At 40.7% G+C, this 14,967-nt stretch overlaps 1 protein-coding gene across 1 annotated transcript in view; it reads left to right on the top strand.

Annotated features, from left to right (window-relative positions):
- Nucleotides 1-12,373, top strand: part of LOC143517218 (uncharacterized) — a 61,280-nt gene extending 48,907 nt beyond the window's left edge. The window contains exons 12-18 of the mRNA XM_077009463.1: nucleotides 7,833-7,934; nucleotides 8,192-8,335; nucleotides 10,533-10,634; nucleotides 10,737-10,829; nucleotides 10,980-11,066; nucleotides 11,733-11,810; nucleotides 12,171-12,373. Of these exons, the coding sequence (XP_076865578.1) occupies nucleotides 7,833-7,934; nucleotides 8,192-8,335; nucleotides 10,533-10,634; nucleotides 10,737-10,829; nucleotides 10,980-11,066; nucleotides 11,733-11,810; nucleotides 12,171-12,252 (688 nt within the window). The 3' untranslated portion in view covers nucleotides 12,253-12,373. The remainder of the gene's footprint in view (nucleotides 1-7,832; nucleotides 7,935-8,191; nucleotides 8,336-10,532; nucleotides 10,635-10,736; nucleotides 10,830-10,979; nucleotides 11,067-11,732; nucleotides 11,811-12,170) is intronic.
- The last annotated feature ends 2,594 nt before the right edge of the window (nucleotides 12,374-14,967 follow it).

Here is a 14,967-nt window from a genome sequence, read left to right as displayed (position 1 = left end):
ACATTCTAACATTTACATCAGAGAGATCCAAAGTTCTCTGGTAACAAGCAGATTTATATACTACTGCTCCACCCCTTCAGTCCTCTTGCATGGTCATACTTAGAGTTCTCAACATACATGTATGACTGCGTTATTTCATGTTCACTGTGTCCCAACCTAATAGGGTGTCCTTACAGGCAGTTGGTGCAAGTCACCTTCTGTGGAGCTTATCAGTATAGAACATATTCTACAGATACTTCACTCCCTATAGACCAAACTGTTCTCTGTTGCAACAATATGCTATATGGCCCCTTGTGAGGCCCTTCTAAGATTATAAATAAACGTTTATAGTTTATGGCAGCAGTTATTTATCTAATTAATATTTATATATCTAATTTTAATATCAATTTTATTGATGAGCAAAATATACTTTTGCTAATGTTAGGCTATTGCTAAGCAAAAACTTATTTTCTCAACATAGTTTATTGACATTACATGAAAATGTAACTATTCTGATGTTTTTGTTTCGCCAGCCCCTTCTGCCTTTTGAGCAAGAGATGCATGATTCGCTCTTAAATAGGTGAAGCCAACACAGCTGTAGTAGCAAAAAAGCTGTAGTAGTAAAACACAGCTGTAGTAGGAAAACACAGCTATAGTAGTAAAACAGAAGGTATGTAGAAGGTAATCAGTGAAACATTTGGAGTGTTCATTTTGGGTCGGTGTTATGAGACATGGCTTTTATTTTGATAAGATATTAGATTACGTTTAGGATACGTAACACGCACTGCGTCAGAGAATCTATAGTGTGATTCTGTTCAGCGACATAGAGATTGTATGGTGTTTGGCTATTCAAGTAAAAGTTATAAAAACTACACTTCTTGTCCGTCCATATTGTGACATGGTGTCAGAAGTGGTGGCGTAAATGCTTCCGTTGAGAGAGAGAAAAGCGGCAGTGAGTTTGGAGTGAAGAAATTTAAAGCTACGAGAGGGAGGAAAAGTGAGAACAACGAGTGAAAATGCCGACGCTTTCGATTTCACGCAGCCTTCCACATGGCCGATGTGGAAGCAACGGTTTGCACGCTTTCGGATTGCAACAAAGCTGGATAAGGAAGACCAGGATGTGCAAGTAAATTCACTTCGGTATGCAATGGGCAAAGACGCCGAGTCTAAAAATAAAGTAAGTAAAACTAATTAAGATAAGTAAATATAAGAAGATAAAAATAAAATATTAAATTAAAGATAAAAAGAAAGAATTAAATAAAGTGACAAATTATAAAATAATAGACTAGAGTTTCTTAACTTAAAGCAGATCTAAACAGGAAAGTTTTGAGACTGTTCTTGAAACTATTCAGGGATGAAATGCCTCTGAGCTCTTCAGGAAGAGAATTCCAGAGCTTTGGGCCATAGTGGCTAAAAGCACCCTCGCCAATCTTTAATCGGCATCTAGGAATCACCAGTAGATTACTGTTTGAAGACCTCAGAGACCTGACTGGAACATGTCTAACCATCATTTCACTGAGGTAAAGAGGGGCAAGACCATGAAGACATTTAAAAACCATGACTAGAACCTTAAAATCTATCCTAAAGCTGACAGGTAACCAGTGCAGTGAGTGGAGTGCAGGTGTAATATGATCTCTCTTTCTCCTGCGGGTCAGAACCCTTGCAGCTGCGTTCTGAACTCGCTGTAGGTGCGAAATAGAGCTCTTTGGAAGAGCAGATAGAACAGCGTTACAATAATCTAGCCTTGATGTGATAAATGCATGGACAAGTTTTTCACTGTCAGCAGGAGTGAGCATATCTCGGACCTTAGCGATGTTTCGAAGGTGAAAATAAGCTGTCTTGCATGTAGTCATGATGTGTGATTTGAAGCTGAGCTCATTATCAAAGGTGACGCCCAGGTTCTTAACACATTGTCTGGCATTCAGATTCATTTGATTTAAATAGGTCTGGACATCATTCCTTTGTGAATCACTGCCAAGAACAAGAACCTCTGTCTTCTGTTTATTTAATTGCAGAAAATTGTCAGACATCCATGTCTGTATATCATCTATGCAGTCAAACAGTGAGCAAATTGATTTTAGGGCCTTAGGTTCTAGAGAAATGTAAAGTTGAGTGTCATCTGCATATTGATGATAACTAACACCATGTTTATTAATGATATGTGGTAACGGAAGCATATATAGGTTGAATAGTAACGGCCCAAGAATTGATCCTTGGGGGACGCCACAAGTTATTTTTTGACGTGTGGAGGAAGAGGTACCTAATGCTACATAGTAATCACGCCCAGTTAGGTACGATCTAAACCAGTCTAAGACTAAGCCACTAAGGGCTACCCAACTCTGTAGTCGATCAAGAAGAATTTCATGATCAACCGTGTCAAAAGCGGCGCTTAAATCCAGCAGAAAAAGGACTGAGAGTTTGCCTGCATCCTTATTCAATCTCAAGTCATTTACTACCTTAACTAGGGCTGTTTCAGTGCTGTGGAGAGCTCTGAAACCAGATTGAAAAGTGTCATTTATTTGATTTACTTTTACATAATCATTCAACAGTCCCACCAGGATTTCGCGGGCCTTTTTTGAGATTGTAGCGGGCTAAAATATTTGATGTTGCGGGTGTTTTTCAAAAAAATTGCGATGGAAGTTGCGGTGTGTTTTTGCTTTTTTGTGAGTACATTACAATAGGGAGTAAATGTTGTATGGTTTCCTATATTTAGTAGTCCATTTTAATGATCTATTTACCTATTTATTCAGGGTTGCCAACTTTTCAAGATCGCTTGAAGTGAGATTTGAACCTGGAGGGGGTGGCGAACGTAAGTTGTTACCGGGCGGCCTGTAAAATGGCCACAAATTAAGTATTATATCGAGATCGATCGCCAGTGCTTGGCGCCAGAGCGAACTAGTAACTCATAGATATGGATCAGAGATAAATAAACTTTATCTCTGACTTTAAACTTTATCTCAGTTTAAAGTAGGGTTGCCACCTAAGTCTGACAAAAAACAAGGACACTGTCATACTGAGCGAGTGTAATCTGTTGAGCGGGGTGGGCGGCGAACATAAGATGTTGAGCGAGGCGTGGCGAACGTAAACTTAACGTATAATGTTACCGGAGGGGTTTAAAATGGACACAGCGAGAAAAAAACAGATTTAAAGTGTGCAGAAATAGTCTGAATCATGGTTTGAACTAACCTAGTTTTTTTTGCCGGAACCGAATATTAAAAAGACGAAAAACCGGGACAGGCACGTGAAAACCGGGACAGTCCCGGGAAAACCAGGACAGGTGGCAACACTAGTTTAAAGTTTAAACTTATAAACTTTATCTCAGACCCTCGCCGCTTGCGTGCGCTGCAGTGACTTCGCGGGCTACTGTTGCATTGTGGGGAATGTAGTGTTTAATGCGTGCAAAACACCATCGGGCGGCTGTGGCCTGCGGGCCGGTTCTAATAGTAATTAAATATCATCCAGGGGGCCATAGATAATCAATTCGCGGGTCGGATCTGGACAGTTTATCCACGCTTTCATGTAGTGTACTGGGATACTGCTTTTCCCGATCTTTTTGCCGTTATTTTCGTCGCTCATGCTGCTTTCAGTCTGCTCCTCTTGAATGTATATACGGAAGTAAGAAGGGAGTTTGTCGACGTCACATCAAGACGACATCAGTGATTGGTCAAATGTGCGGGAAAGTTGCGGTGATTGGCTGAAGTTGCAACACCGCCCTGAATTCGCGGGGTTTGCTTGAAGTTGCGTTGAAGTTGCAAATCGCAACATCGCGACTTTCTGGAGGGTCTGATTCAACTGGATTGACACAACTTTTTCAATGATTTTGCTAAGAAAGGAAAGGTTAGATATAGGTCGATAATTATTGAGAATTGTGGGATCAAGATTTCTGTTCTTTAATAGTGGTTTAACCATTGCTGTTTTAAAAAAGTTAGGGAATTCACCCAATTGCAGAGACTGATTAACAATCGTTAGAACTTCATTTGCTAATGAGCTCAGTACCTGCTTGAAAAAGCATGTAGGTAAAGGGTCCAGTTCACAAGTAGAGGATTTTAGTGATGAAATCACATCAAGTAGTGTTACCATGTCAACTTCTTGGAAATAAGACATATTAAAGTTAGGCTGAGTAACTGATATAAGGTTTGATAGTCTATTAGTGCTTGTTGCTATGCTCTGCCTTATACTAGTAATCTTGTCCCTAAAAAATATTGCAAACTCATCACATTTTTCAACTGAAACAGTCTCAGGGAAGACACAGGAGGTGGGGTTTACTAGCTGATCAATACTTCTGAACAGGACAGCCAAGTTATTATTTGATGAATTGATTAAGGTAAAGAAATAGTTTTTCCTTGCTGATTTTACTTCACTGTTGTAATTGTGCAATGTTGTTTTATAAATATCAAAATGTACTTGCAATTTTGACCTTCGGCAACGTCTCTCAGCCTGCCTACAATCTTGCCTAAATTTTACAATAGAAGGAGTGGCACATTGATCTGCCAATCTGTGGCAAAATGCTATGCTTTAAAATTGACACTGGGGCCGATATTACTGTCATGTCATACAGCTTGTATCTCAGTCTGCCCATGCGACCAGCCCTGTGCCAGACAGCAGCAGACGTGCGCAGTCTTGATGGCAAGCTTAAGTTCATGGGAAAGTTCCTGGCTACCACTAAACAAAAGGGTCAAAAATACAGTTTTTGGATATTTGTTGTGAGTGGCGCGTGCACAAACAACCTGCTCAGTCGTGAAGTTGCATGCAAGATGGGACTAGTGCTGAGAGTGGACGAGTTGGAGGGTGACAGTGTCTTTGGTGACATTGGAGGTTTAAATTGCAAACCGGTGAAGATTGAGCTCAGAGAGGATGCTCCGCCCTACAGTGTCACAACACCACGGCGTGTCCCCTTCCCACTGCTCACAAAGGAGGAGCAGGAGTTAGCACGCATGCAGTCGTTGGGGATCATCGAGGAGGTCAGAGAGGCCACGGACTGGTGTGCGCCGATGGTTCCAGTAGCCAGAAAGAATGGCAAAATTCGTATCTGTACCTAAACCTAAAGCGGCTGAATGAAGCGGTAAGGAGAGAGAGGTTCATCTTGCCTACGCTGGAAGATGTGACGCCGACGCTGTCAGGGTCCGCTGTCTTCTCGACCCTTGACGCGTCCAGCGGCTTTTGGCAGTTACCCTTGGACCCAGCCAGTCAGAGGTTGACTACTTTCATCATTCCAATAGGGAGATTCTGTTTTAAAAGACTGCCCTTCGGAATCACCTCTGCTCCTGAAATATTTCAGAGAGAAATGAGCACCCTGCTAAGTGAACTTAAAGGCACAGTTGTGGTGATGGACGATATATTAGTGTCTGGGAAGACTAAAGCTGAACATGACAGTAACCTGAAGGCTGTAATGCAGACAATCAAGGCATCGGGGCTTAAGCTCAACAAAGACAAGTGCCACTTTGCACAGCCAGAGCTACGGTACTTCGGGCACATCATTCGAGCGGATGGAATAAAGCCTGATGGTGACAAGGTCAAAGCCATAACCAATATGCCAAGTCCTCAGAATGTTAGTGAACTCCGCCAAATGCTGGGTATGGTGAATTACTTGGCCAAATTCTTGCCTCATCTGGCCACTGTGCTGCATCCGATCTCCGCCCTGCTGAGGAGTGATGTCCAGTGGGTGTGGGGTGCCGCACAAGAGCAGGCCCTCGAAGAGGTGAAGAAGATGCTGGTCACAACACCAGTGTTAGCCTACTATGACCCCAGCAAGCGGACAGTTGTGAGTGCAGACGCCAGTAGTTATGGCCTAGGAGCCACCCTTCTCCAAGACCAGGGAGATACTCTACGTCCAGTGGCATTGTGCTCACGCACTTTGACAGAGACAGAGCGCAGATACTCTCAGATAGAAAAGGAGTGTCTGGCGTGTGTCTGGGCATGCGAACGATTCTCACGTTACCTACACGGAATGGAGAGCTTTTGTCTGGAAACCGACCATAAGCCGTTGGTACCTTTGATCAACACCTACGACCTGGACAAAGTATCACTGAGATGCCAACGCTTATTAATGCGCCTCATGAGGTTCAATGTTAAGGCAGTACATGTGCCAGGCAAATAACTCATAATTGCAGACACACTGTCCCAAAACCCACTGAAGGTCATTGAAGCTTCGGATACTGAAGAGGATGTGAAAGCCTATGTGCAAGCGGTGATGGCTATCAGACCAGTGTCTGACAACAGACTGGAGAAGATCCGAGCGGCGACCCTCCAGGATGAGGATCTCCAGAGAGTTACTCGCTACATCCGTCAGGGCTGGCCAACTTCAATGTCGCAGTTGCCACACATGCTCCAGGGCTATCACAAAGCGAGAGCACACCTTTCCGAAGCCAATGGCTTGCTGCTGTACGACGACAGAATTGTGATACCGGAGTCACAGCGTATGAAAGTGCTGTCCAAGCTCCACGAGGGTCACTTCGGCTTGACCAAGAGCCGAGAGAGAACCAGGATGTCAGTGTGGTGGCCGGGCATTGGACAGGACATTACCAGGTATGTTACAACCTGTGAGTTCTGCATCATACACAAACCTACTCAGAACAGAGAGACATTAATGACCACTCCATTACCCGGTGGGCCATGGCAGAAGATAGCTGCTGATCTGTTCGAGCTAGACGGGAAACAGTACTTAGTCGCAGTTGACTATTATTCTCGTGATATAGAGATAGCCCACCTGCCTAGTATAACTAGTAAGCAAGTGATCAGTTGCCTCAAGAGCATGTTTGTGCGCTGGGGTATTCCCCTTGAGGTCATCACTGATAATGGCACACAGTTTGTGTCAGCAGAGTTCAGTGAGTTCAAGAACACCTATGACTTCGAACATACAACTTCAAGCCCGCACTACCCGCAAGCAAACGGTGCTGCAGAGGGAGCAGTACAGACTGCCAAGCGGATCTTGCGTGACCTTCCAGCTCTATGCCCTGGTCAGCAGGTAAAGGTCAAGCTGGATGGGGAAAAGAGATGGACGACTCCTGGTGTTATAGTTTCAAATGCACCAGAGCCACGGTCATACGTGGTGAGAACTGAGCAAGGCACAGTCACACGTCGAAACCGACGTCACCTGCAGCTCATCCCAGAGCAACCCAGACCGGAGGAACAGACACCGCCAGAGGAACATGCCCAACCAGCTGGTGTGACCACTAGCGAGCCAGCTCAGCCTACATCCGCACTGAAGGCTCCAGACCAGGCATCACCAGAAGGAGTGCCGGTCCATTCGCCGTCTACACCAGTTCCTTTGGTTAAAAGGTCTTCAGGAAGAACTATTAAGACTCCTGTGAAGTTCAAGGACTTTGTCCGATGATTGCTTAAGTTTAAAGAAAAGAAATAAGTTTAAGTTGTAGTTAAGAGAAATACTATAGAAATGCTATAGAATGTTTTCTTTATAGGAAGTTTCCTTTAATGTTTTATTACAGTCTGTAAGTGGTAATGAAACTAGGATATAGAAAATGTGAGCAGTGCAAAGACATTATTTGTTTATTGATATTTGTTACATAAACAAACTTAAAGGGGGAGATGTCATGAGACATGGCTTTTATTTTGATAAGATATTAGAATACATTTAGGATACATAACACGCACTGCATCAGAGAATCTATAGTGTGATTCTGTTCAGCGACATAGAGATTGTATGGTGTATGACTATTCAAGTAAAAGTTATAAAAACTACACTTCTTGTCCGTCCATATTGTGACAGTCGGCTTTAATTGTTTAGCGTATATTGGCTGCATGTTTTGCTGAATCATTTCATTCTGTGTTTGCAGGTCTGTTTTGCTTCTTAGAGCATGTGGTGTTCATTATTTTCATGCTGTATTCTTTTTTAGTTTGCATTGGGCTTATTTTGAGGACATCTATGAGGGCATCATGTTTGTGCCTGTTAACCTTCTAGGACTTATGATGAAGGGGAAAGAATGGGATTCTCTGTGGTAAGATGACTTCTCTTTATTAAATAAAATGTGAATGTTCCTGAATAAGTGCAGTTAGTCTCTGACCTCCCAGATTATTTTTTAAAACAATGTATCAAGCTATACTGAACCACAGAGCACATCTACTGTCACTGATAAATATGCAAGTCGCTCTGAAAATACTGCATGTAAAGTGCTGTAAATGTTTATGGATCTAACATTGTGGTTTTGAGCTCTGTGCACAATAATCATGTGTTTCCCTCTCCTTACACATTTAGGGCTTTATTCAAGATACTTACAATTGGCGTGGCAGCCCCTGCAGAAAAGCTCATCGAAATGGACGTGGTGCTTAAACTTAAAACACTCAAGTATAGAGCTTCAAAAATAGCCTACATCTTCAATGAAGACTTTGAGGGTATCAGGTGAGTGTAATAAGTAGGGGTGGGACTTTAATGCGTTAATTCCGATTAATTAATTACAGGGAAAATAACGAACTAAAAAATGAACGCATTTTAATGCATTTAACGCGTGAGACACTTTTGCACCGCGGAATGTTTCTCAGTGCACGAGCTCCATGCATACAGAATATATGGATGCACAATAAGATGAGCATGATGGAGATGACTGAAGAGGCTATGCTGGTGGATGGGAAATTTAAATATAAGAAACTTCCAGATGGAAGTGCAAACAAAAATAGTGTTATTTGCACTTTATGGAGGAAGGAGTTCGCTTATCACAGGAGCACTTCCAGTTTTCGTTACCACCTCAACGTAAAACATGTTGGCAGGGTTGCTAACTCTCACACAATGAGCATGAGACATTTGAGTGTCTTCACACGACATTCATCCGATTTCTCACGCTGGAAAAAAATCTAGTTTATTTAGTCAACACTTGACCACATGTCGGGGTTCAAATTAAGAATCAAAATGTCAAAGTCCATGCTAGACAAATTTACCAATTCACTGCCGAGATGGATTGCTGTGGACTGTAGACCGCTCTCTGTGGTCAAAGATAAAGGTTTACAAGCAGCGCTGCAAATAGCATCAGCTGATTCAAATTATGAGCTGCCGTCCAGAAAGACAATGTCGAAGAAAATCCAGCAGCTGTATGATGAGGAAAAGGAAGTAAAACAGGTTACTGTGAAGAGCGCCACAAATGTGGCTCTGACTGGGGATCACTGGACCTCTGTTAGCAACAAGAGTTGTCTTGGTGTGACAGCTCATATTGTAGATGATGAATGAAAGATACAGTCATTTGCATTGAGCATGAAGAAGACCACTTCTAGGCACTATGGAGATGCCTGTGCAGAGGACTTTATGGCTATGGCAGAGGCCTGGAAAGTTAAAGAAAAAGTCTACCATCTAAAATGGTATTAAAAACATTTTCTGATTTACTTCAGTTCTTATTCTTCCAATATCCTGAGCAACATTTTTGGTCATAATTTCCAGTGTTCTGTTCTGTTTGCTCTGTTTTCTGTGCTCATCTATTGGTCTGTGTAGTAGACTGGTGGATTATTAATCTTGAATTTGAGAAATTAATATTTCTCATGTTAAATATTGAAATGCGATTAATTTCGATTCATTAATTACAAAGCTTCTAATTAATTTGATAATTTTTTAAATTGTGTCCCACCCCTAGTAATAAGTAATGCATAATAATAATGTACAATAATGTAATCACAGTGACACAATAGCTTTTCATTTAATATATGATTTATGATGATATTGCTACATAAAAGCTCCACCAAAATGATAGTCATAACCTACCAAAATTTTATTTCATGTCATCTAGTTGTATTGAAGCCTGCAATATAATTTAGGCTAGATTTGTTGTTAGAAAACCTTTCTAATGAACTGGCCCTACTAATAAGGAACTGCAGACTAGCCTGTATGTGTCAGTCAAAGTGTTTAAGGTAGAGACGTGGAAATATAATGTATTAAAATGTATTTACAATATAGTGGACACAATTTGGCAGCGCCACATATAAATGGCTTTTAGATCTACTTCTGGCATATTCTGTATTGAACAGTAGTTTGTAGTAAAATGTCTACCATAGAGTTTATAGGTGTCTGACTGAAATAACATTGCTTGTTTCTATTTTATTTCTTTTGCATATTTTGTCCACTAGCAGCTGCTAAATTTCTGGTTTGTGATTCATGATTATTCATAGCTATAGCTAGAAAAATTGAATTCAAACTATCTTGTAATAGGTGACAGCTGTTCCAACCAACAATACTGCCATGCAAACATACAGTCACATAAAAATGGAGAACATGTCAAGTATTATTTGAGAAAAAAAACCCTCTAAAAAAATACCTGTTCACTTCTGTAACACTATGGAAACAAATAATTGACAAATTAGTTTTTCAGTTTTCCTCAGAATTGCATTTAAATATTGTACACAACATCTATACAGGCAGGAGTGGCACGCTTCCCTAGTGTTCAACCTGACACTGAGCCAGTCCAGAATCTCCTCAAAGACTCCCCATGACTGGACAGAGCTCTGCACCACTATGCAATCATTTTACTAAAAATGTCTTTTGATGTATCAATATTACGTTTTTGATGAACACATATAGGGGTTTATTATGCTTTGAACACTAATTTTCCTTCTTCTAGAGAGTTTACCTTAGACTACTGGAAGCCTTTTCAGGATGAAGCATATAGAGTCCTGAATGAAAAGAAAAGCGATTCAATTGGCTCTCTCCTTCCAGGAATAAGGTTAGATGACTGGTAATATATACAATGTGGTGGAGCTGTAAATTCCATAAAGTAGATTTAAACAGATTACAAACTTACTAAACTTCAGTTTTTCTCCATAAGAGCTTCAGCACAATTGGTGACAAACTACTCAAACCATCTAATCAACACCCTTGGTGGAAGTATTGATGATGATGCAGCAGAACGCCTTTTAAAGTAAGTGCTGTGAAACATCAAACCACATAGTTCACAGGCACACATTTCTAAGGCTTGAGGAATTATTATAGTGAGGTCTGCCTGTTTAACTAGAATTGAACATCAAAATTTTGTCTGCTGCTACTTTCGTCTTCTCTGGGTGACTCACAGAAACTTGGAGAACATGAAGGCTGTCTGCACTGCAAAGCTTCTGGCCAATGGGATGGTTACTCAGAAGGAGCTGGACGAGTCTCAAAGGTATAAAACAAAAGACCTTTGCTGCTTTTGTCTAAAGCTGTACTAAGCCATAGAATGTAAATCCACAAATTTATCCATATCTACTAAATACTGAGCTGTCTACTAAGGTCCTGAATGTAGTCTGACTAATTTACTTAGGACTGTGTTTGACGTATAGTGGTTTCAGATTGTCTATATTTAGACTGTCTGTGTGACGGGCGAGAGAGAGCAAATAAAAAAAGGAAGCGATCACGTCAGTCTTAGAGAAAAGGGAGGATTTAATGAATAAAGTGCACCAATGCAAAACTATAGACAGACAAAAAACCCTCAGGTGTCGGGTTTCCTAATGGGCTATGCTCACCTGAGGGACCAACACAATTTCACAACAACAGGACAACATGAAATACTGCTGCTGTTGACGGGGGTGGCTGGCAAGGGGCCCCCATAGTGGGACAGCCTTTTTCCCAGTTTTCTTGCTTCTCTTTTTGTGTTCTGGATTTTATTCTGAATGAATAGAATTGCCAGTTTTACAGTCTAATCTTGGTCACCTACAATGATAAATTAAAAACATTTTAGAGACTTTAAGATTAAATTAATTAATGAGATTTTAAGATAAATAATTATTCACATAAATATTCAGTCCTTTTGCTGTTGTACACCAAATTCTTTTTTCTTTTCAATGTACAGAATCTTTACAGAAGGCTTTTTTGAACTCTTGGAAAAGCTACATTTGAAAGATGCAAATGAGATTAATGACTCATTCTGGTAAGAAATTTTTAATGTGTAATTGTTCATTTTAGACACCCTTTTAATACGCATGTGCAAGTACTGTTGCTAAGACATTTTACATGTACAAGACAAAACAAAATAGAGTTATGGAATTACTGAAGATAAAGAAAAATCACTCTTGAAATGGTGCACTTCCTGCTTCCTGGTTTTTAACCTTTTTTCTGTGATGTTCACACTCACTCTGTCTCTCATCACTCACCGATACATATTCTGATTACTTTTTTCACCCTGTGGTTAATTTTCTGTTTGTTCAATGTCAATGGGTTTTATTTATTGTGTATTTACTGTGTTAATTTTGTACTTATATACCTAAATACTTTTCTATCTTTCTTTCAGGGCCTTGTATAAAGTGACACTGGCATTTCTAAATTACATATATTCACCGCTGAGTCATACTTGGAATTTCATATCTGTGTGATTTGACAGCTTGGACCATAATGTGCAGCTGGACTATAATCTGTTGTTGTTTATCATGCATCAAAGATGATTTACACAAAGCATTGAAATGAATGTACTAAATAATATAATAAAATCATATCACAAAGAATTTCATTTTAATATATTTTGTAATATTTTAATTTGTTAGTCTTTAGGTATTATGACTTTGTGACAGGGAGTTACAGAATGCACACATAATAGTTGCAAAAGGTCTGAAACAGAATATAAAAATCAAATGTAAATCACAGGTAAACATATTGTATATGATCATGGTGGACAAACCCATACAAAACACAGTCTAGACATACAGTGGAAGAATACAGTGTGTTTAGAATATAAAAATGGACAAATATCTAGGCAGTGTGATGCATGTTGGTATAACTTTGTGGAGTATGTCAGTTTGTAGCATCTTCCCATAGTACTGTCAGAGAGGCTGGGGTCAAAGCCCCACACAGAGAGGCTGGGGTCAAAGCCCCACACAGAGAGGAAGGGGTCAAAACATTGCAGGGTGTTGTTGCTTTCCCAGTAGACCACAGTGGGGGACAACAAACAAAATATCTTAATAACAGTTTCTGACTACACTTACACTACACTTACACTTAGACTACGCTTAGGCTCTGCTGCAATATTCATATTTATGGCTACATACTTGTATTAAGAACCAAATTCAAGAATATAAGCATAGGCCTAAATATTGCTAAAATATTTTTAATATTCTGAAAAACAAATTCAACCATCTATGTCTTAACAATTCAAACTGTAATAAAGGAAAATCAAAACTAACATTTTAGTAAAGTATTGGGTCATCACAAGTGTCCTTCCCAGAAATATTACATCTTTCTTCACAAAGATGAAAAAGTGCTTTGATGATAGAGGTAAAAAGATCTAACATCTTGGTATCAATAGTGTAGGCTTTCAGCCATAAACCCTCAACCTTAAACTCTAACCCTAAACACTAACACTGGATCTGCAGGCTGTGATGGCCTTAAACTATGATGCACTCCTATCAGGACAGAAACGTGTTATCAGAGGATAAAAGTACTGAGTCAGAATTTTGTACTGATTGGCAGTTACAGTGTGAGGAGACACATGGTGGCAGTAAATAGAATACCATGGATGTTTATAAAACAAAAAGTCTAAAATATAAAATCCCTTTACATAAGATATATTAATATATATAATATTGTGGCGTGGTGCGGAAGGGGGAGGTCACAGGCAAGTCCATTCTTTAAAGAACGACAGGCTTTATTCTCGTCTCAGGAAAATTGCCACATGCTGGCGCAATAAATAGGAACTTTAACTGAGCTTAAACTTGCACATGAAACACAGGGGTAAGTCATACATGCCCCTAAATCACACACTCACAGAGGGTAAACTTAGGAGACACAAATACATAATGAGAACCGGGGTGACTCGACTAACTCATGGGTACTGACGTCACCCTCCGGTACCCCCCATTGGCACGACGCTACAATAGTGTCAGGAAATATTATCAGGAAAATAGAAGAATCTAAGTCAATGTTTGAATAGAAATATGAGTATGTGCTGTGGGGTGCAGCATGGGGTTAGAGAGCAAATAAGGATAAAGTACAGGTGTGGAATCTAGGGCAAAAGTCCAGGGGCAAAGTCCAGTGGCTCAGGACACAACCTTGGGAGGCTCCAGTGCTGAGGGTGGGGGTGGGGGGGACATGGCTGATGACCCGCACTGTTTGTGGTGTGTCTGTTAGAAGGTTGGAGATCCAGTCACTCATGGATAGATGAAGTCCCAGATCCCTTCCACCACTTCTGTCTTCCAGCAGACGACCGTCCACAGACCAACAAAGAGAACTGGTGCTGCCGGCGCTGCAAATTCTGCCACGTCTGCGGCCGCAAGAGCAAACAGGGCAAAGTGCCCACTGGAGCCTGTCTGCTCTGCCTTCACACCGTGTACAGATCCAAATGACCACAATAAAATACTGTAGTGCATAAGAAATGTTGCACAGAAGTTTCTACTAACAGTGCCATAGTACACGCTGAATCCAGATTAATGCGTTCCTTTAATTTTAGAAAATGCAGAGCTATCATGTGCTTTTCTCTTCTTTGTAGCCGGTGTTGCAGTGTAGGTGTATGTATTGCTACCTGTCTATGTCCTGTCTAGGGCCCACATATCCCAAACGTTTTTTCTATGCGTAGCTTGTAATCGTATGTAATCGATTTATCTCTTACCTGGATTTAATGTCTGAATACTGAACATCCTTGTATTACTTCCACTGATACCTCGTTTATAAAGACCTGTTTCATGGATCAAAAGAACAAATGATCCAATGAAAACCAACAGAGTGAATCTGGGTTGTGTTGGGCTACATAGTGTTCTTGAAGACCCAGAATGCAGCAGGGTGAGGGGGGGGGTTGGGTTGTGTTGGGCTACACGGTGTCCTTAATGACCCATAATGCAGCAGGGTGAGGGGGGGTTGGGTTATGCTGGGCTACACTGTGTTCTTGATGAGCTCTTCTGTAGATAAGATGACACAGACTGATTGCTAACCATATTCCTAACCCTTAACCCCTAACCCTTAACCCTAGCTCTGCCTGCTACAGAAACATTCCACCATGGTTTGAGTGTTCATTGGTGAGTACCCACATGGAACTGTGAAATTGGTAGAGCTGAAAAGAACACATGCAATAAACATCTCTTTGTAATTGCACTTGCTAACAC

The sequence above is a fragment of the Brachyhypopomus gauderio genome, chromosome 6 (assembly GCF_052324685.1).
Source record: "Brachyhypopomus gauderio isolate BG-103 chromosome 6, BGAUD_0.2, whole genome shotgun sequence".
Taxonomy (NCBI): domain Eukaryota; kingdom Metazoa; phylum Chordata; class Actinopteri; order Gymnotiformes; family Hypopomidae; genus Brachyhypopomus; species Brachyhypopomus gauderio.
The sequence above is the reverse complement of the archived record's forward strand: the minus strand, read 5'-3'. Positions and strand labels throughout refer to the sequence as shown.